Raw genomic sequence first — 1651 nt, 5'->3', positions numbered from 1 at the left:
GTTGGGAGTAGCCTTCAGATCTACCTGCTGAGTCATCGGCAACCATTGCCTGGACCTCCCTCGTCCTAGCTTGGGAGCAGATCATATGTGTGTGGTCATTCTCTAGGGCATTGTCACTCTACCTTGCCTCTGTCCTTCGTGAGTTATTTTTAAAGGAAACAATACGGCGATCAATTATGCATTTTTATCTAACTAGTTGATTTAGTAGAGTGAATCCTTTCAGCATACTGCATATTTAGAGGAAAAAGTATTCAATGAGTAATTTTTTCTAAAGAAAAAAAGTCAATATATATTAAAAATAATGAAAATCCGGTGCTATTATAGTATGCTATCTACCGTCGAATTTCTATTATAGTATGCTATCTACCATCGAATTTCTACTATAGTATGGTATCTACCATTGAATTTCTACTATAGTATGGTATCTACCACAAAGTATGTTATCTACCGTCAATGTTGATCTTCCTGTTTGATGAGGATTATCAAACAGATTACTTACCACAAGTAGGTTATCCTCATTGGACTTTAATTATAGTTTAATAATATTCATTTGCAGGACAACATGGGTGCATAATTATAAGCAGTTTGTAGGGAAATTTTTATTACAAATTATTCAAAGCTCATCATACAACAATGTTACAAGTTATTCAAATGAAAAATCAAATATTACAAAACTGAAAGAAAATAATCTATGAAAAATATTCAATCAAAAGTTTATTTTACTACTGCTTGTAAACATATCTTACATCATTCAAGAAAGCAGGAATTCATCTTCGCCTTTTCTCAGAACTTTCCAACAGTAATGGTCTAAATGGGATTGTAAATGCTGATGAGGTACTCCTCTCCTCTTTTTCAGTATGTCAATCTTGGCATCCAGCCATGATCGCTCAATAGACTCTGAGTATGTGCTCCTGAATTTGGGTCCTCATAATTCTGTAGATGGTTCACGGTTTTGTGCTCATATCCGAGATTCCTTAAGCACATGTATGCTGGCCATTCATCGGAATGGATTACAGATCCAAATTGGCACTCACGTTGTATGATAGGGATCAACGTTTCCTTATCTCTTTTTTCAACGTAAAAGTACCTGCAATCAAGGCCATTTTCCAATCCAAAAACCCAAGGTCCATCGATGCGAGCGCTATGGTTCTTCTTATTAACAGGTTCAGCATCAGAATCTTCAGAGTTCGAAGGATGGTCGCCAGTCAACAATCGACCACGGTTATACTTACGACGACCAGCAAATCGAGCCTCATCAATCTGTATAGTGTTTTCCTCAGTGCCAACCATTTTGCCTCTAGTTTGACATGAAACCACCACACTACACACTTTCAGACACATTATTCCAATCAGTGACAGTAATAGGTGATTTCCTAGTTAATTGTAATGTAGTGTTAATTGGGGTCTCATAAACAAAATAATAAACCAATTCCAAAATTTCCGAAAGGGGTGGTAGATAGCAAAATCGGCGGTAGATAGCATACTATAATAGCACCGAAAATCCTTAATCTTTGAAAATATTAGAAAAAATTTCTACACGAATTCTTTCTTGATAATTAAAGCCGATATGAAAATATACCAAGTTTTGTATATTATGGTAAAAAACAGAAAAACATCACCTAACCAAATGCAGTAAATAAAGATTGATGCT

General features: G+C 35.6%; 1 protein-coding gene across 1 annotated transcript in view; it reads right to left on the bottom strand.

Annotated features, from left to right (window-relative positions):
* LOC137619017 (uncharacterized) overlaps positions 1–1290 on the bottom strand; it is a 160446-nt gene extending 159156 nt beyond the window's left edge. Inside the window, 1 exon segment of the mRNA XM_068349216.1 lies at positions 1035–1290. Within this exon segment, the coding sequence (XP_068205317.1) occupies positions 1035–1290 (256 nt within the window).
* Between the last annotated feature and the right edge of the window lie 361 nt (positions 1291–1651).

Source organism: Palaemon carinicauda, chromosome 25 (assembly GCF_036898095.1).
Source record: "Palaemon carinicauda isolate YSFRI2023 chromosome 25, ASM3689809v2, whole genome shotgun sequence".
In the NCBI taxonomy this organism is placed as follows: Eukaryota; Metazoa; Arthropoda; class Malacostraca; order Decapoda; family Palaemonidae; genus Palaemon; species Palaemon carinicauda.
Note: the sequence above shows the minus strand (reverse complement) of the source record. Positions and strands in the feature narration are given on the sequence as shown.